General features: G+C 47.1%; 1 protein-coding gene across 1 annotated transcript in view; it reads right to left on the bottom strand.

Annotated features, from left to right (window-relative positions):
- The window catches only part of LOC123871536 (dynein axonemal heavy chain 3), a 38,137-nt gene that overhangs the window by 4,363 nt on the left and 30,671 nt on the right, over positions 1 to 3,103 (bottom strand). The window contains exons 62-66 of the mRNA XM_045915387.1: positions 2,843 to 3,093; positions 2,585 to 2,742; positions 2,095 to 2,254; positions 1,391 to 1,582; positions 1,115 to 1,323 (exon numbers count right to left, since the gene is read on the bottom strand). Of these exons, the coding sequence (XP_045771343.1) occupies positions 1,115 to 1,323; positions 1,391 to 1,582; positions 2,095 to 2,254; positions 2,585 to 2,742; positions 2,843 to 3,093 (970 nt within the window). The remainder of the gene's footprint in view (positions 1 to 1,114; positions 1,324 to 1,390; positions 1,583 to 2,094; positions 2,255 to 2,584; positions 2,743 to 2,842; positions 3,094 to 3,103) is intronic.

Below are 3,103 nucleotides of genomic sequence, written 5' to 3'. Positions count from 1 at the left end.
CAAAAAATAAATAAAAATCTGTTTTAGAATGTTCAAGTAAAGCCCTGTCATATATCCTACTTGGCATGTTATCTTACTTTAAGAACTGAAAATACTAATTTTGTTTATGAACACATTTTTTTTTGTGATTCAACCACAAATGATTTTAGGTCAACGGAAAGTAGGTACCCTATAGTTTTTCTCGACACACGAAAGACGGTCAAACGGACCACGAAATGTAGGATCATTCCATTTCATAAGGGTTCCTTTTGTCCTTTTGAGGTACGGAACGCTACAAATGGTCAAGAGCGCATAAGGCAGGGTAGCCACGGCTAGTTGCTAAACATTTTTAACCGACTTCCAAAAAAGGAGGAGGTTCTCAATTCGTCGGAATCTTTTTTTTTTTATTTTTTTTTTTTTATTTTTTTTTTATATTTTTTATGTATGTTCCCCGATTACTCAAAAACCCCTGGACCGATTTGGAAAATTTTTTTTTTGTTTGAAAGGGTATATATACTGTGCAGGTGGTCCCATATAAATTTGGTGAAGATCTGATGAATATCTTCGGAGATGGAGAACAGAACTCCTCAATGGATAGGAGCAAATTGCTCGCGATCAGTGTAATAGCTTAGTAAACAGTAGGGTTTTAACTGGGCACAGCATATTATAGTACAGTGGGGCCACTAAAAATTGTGAAATAAAAAATTTTCAAAAGAAAAATAAAACCGACTTCAAAAACGACCAACACTAAAAAGTAAAAAATAACTTTTGTTTAGCTACACGTGTAATGTACCTAGGTATGAAGTCGGGCGAGCTTCACTCTTGGATTTCTAATTTTGTTTTAATATGCTCGCTCGACTTCATACCTAGGTACATTACACGTGTAGCTAAACAAAAGTTATTTTTTACTTTTTAGTGTTGGTCGTTTTTGAAGTCGGTTTTATTTTTCTTTTGAAAATTTTTAATCGAATTAAACTGCTGCGCCGATCGCTCAGACGAGCACACCGGCAAGGAGCTATATAGGTAATTAGGTACCTACAGATTGTGCGGAGATCTGCCTTGAAACAAGTCACGACGAACACCTGCGGAGAGAGTGAACCGACGAAGCAGAAGGTCAACAGAACGGTCAACTCACCTCGCCAACAAGTCCGCAACGTAGGATCCCAAAGGCTTCATGGAGGGATAGGACTTGGCCATCCACGCGGGCGGCACGATGCCCTTGACGAAGGCGTCGTTGCAGCCTTCCAGCTCCGAGCTCATGATGGCCAGCCCCTGCGCCGCCAGGTGCACGCCGCGCAGCGTGCGCGCCACCACGCCCAGCAGGCGGTTGTAGCGGATCAGCTCCTGCAAGCATAGCGCGATGACGCTCGCGATGCCAGCCCCTGCGTCTGTGCCTGAGCAGAAGGCTCACCTGCTTGAGCACGGTGTTCATGCTGTTGTAGTACTGCACGGGGTACTGCAGACTCACGGCCGCCACGTCGTAGGCGCGCGGCAGGCGCGCCATCATGTCGCGCGTCAGCTCCACCACGCCGCCGCCCTCCGCGCCCTCGCCGCCGCCGCGCGACACGATGCTCGTCTGCGTCAGCAGGCAGCCGAACAGCAGCTGCGGGGCCAAACGACAGATCCTCGAGCGACGACAGCTCGGTATAATGAACGAGGCTAAGCAGTATTTCACACCAGAATAAAGCTTCACAATCAACCAAATGGTTAAGTTTGACATGAAACACTACTGTCACTTTTTGGTTCGCTCTGTCAAACCAACTCGATACATTAGGTTCGGTGGATTGCCATGCGTTTTGCTCAGCTTCAGTGCAAAAAAATATCCGAGTAGTTAGGTACGGAATCCTTGGTGCGCGAGTACGACTTGCACTTGACTTGCTTTTCTTCACTATGACTAGCTACAGCTAGCCAGGCCTCCTGAACAGTGATCGTACATATAAAGTTCAAAAATGATTGGGCAGAATGATTCTAGGTAGTATTTTAAGATCCAAAATATTATATGTAAACCATCAAGTAGATTCAAAAGGATGAACCACTTCACTCGGGATTAAATTAATTAACGAGCATTTTTATGGAACGTTTAAATCTTTCAAACAATTTGAAAAAGCGATGTACCGCCGCGGTCTCCTTGTTATCCTTGGTGATGTCCGCGTTGTCGTGCAGCCCGAACACCTCCGGCTTGGCGGCGGTCGGCAGCGCGCGCACGTGCTCCAGCACCGCGCCGTACTCCATCGACGCCGGGATGCGGTAGTCGCCGCTCGCCGAGAACGAGTAGCTGTCCAAAGAACACGCGCATAATTATCCTGTCTCTACATATGGACATGTGTCAAAAGGAAACAAGAATATATTATTTAGCAGCCGCCCGTGCGCACACATTGCGCGTCCACCACTTGAACAATATGCGCAAGTGACAGAAGCGTCGGGATAACCTGGAAAAAGAAGAAAAGTTTGAGAAATCTGACCACATACAAGTAATCGCCTCTTGCTTCATCGACATAGCTTGACCACTCTGCCTTAACCCACAGACCAGCTCATGATTAAATTAATTGGAACCAAAACCAAAAACCAATTAGGTGGAATGTATTCTTCGGCAAATAGCTCTTACTTAGGATCAGTAGTAACGTGATCGTTATAGAAGATGGAGAGCAGAGACAGTATGAGCCTGCGGTCCTTGTCGTCGGTGACGCGGCCGCCGTAGTTGCACTCGCCCGCCAGGTAGTTGAGCGCGTCGAACGGCGTCTCCGAGTACTCCGTGAGGAACATCTGCCGATAAAACGTGACAACACCAAAAATTACAATTCGCACCAGAAGAATATTGCGCAAAACCTAATGTTAATGGGTCGACGTTAGGTCGCGAGCTCACCTGCAACTGCATGATGCAAATCCTCAGATCGCTCTCGTTGAACTCGTACTGTATGTTCCAGCCCAGAGGCCCGAACGCCCTGCGCTCCTGCACTATCGCGTGGAAGAAGCACAGCGCGAACAGCAGCCGCCGCCACTCCTCCGTGCGCGGGCACGAGATGTAGAACTCGGGGTCGCTGATGGGGTCCGACGTGTACGAGCGGTAGATGTTGTTCTTTAGACCTTTGGGCGCTTCGTTTGTCATTTTTACGCCTGGAGAACG

The sequence above is a fragment of the Maniola jurtina genome, chromosome 14, assembly GCF_905333055.1.
Source record: "Maniola jurtina chromosome 14, ilManJurt1.1, whole genome shotgun sequence".
In the NCBI taxonomy this organism is placed as follows: domain Eukaryota; kingdom Metazoa; phylum Arthropoda; class Insecta; order Lepidoptera; family Nymphalidae; genus Maniola; species Maniola jurtina.
Note: the sequence above shows the minus strand (reverse complement) of the source record. Positions and strands in the feature narration are given on the sequence as shown.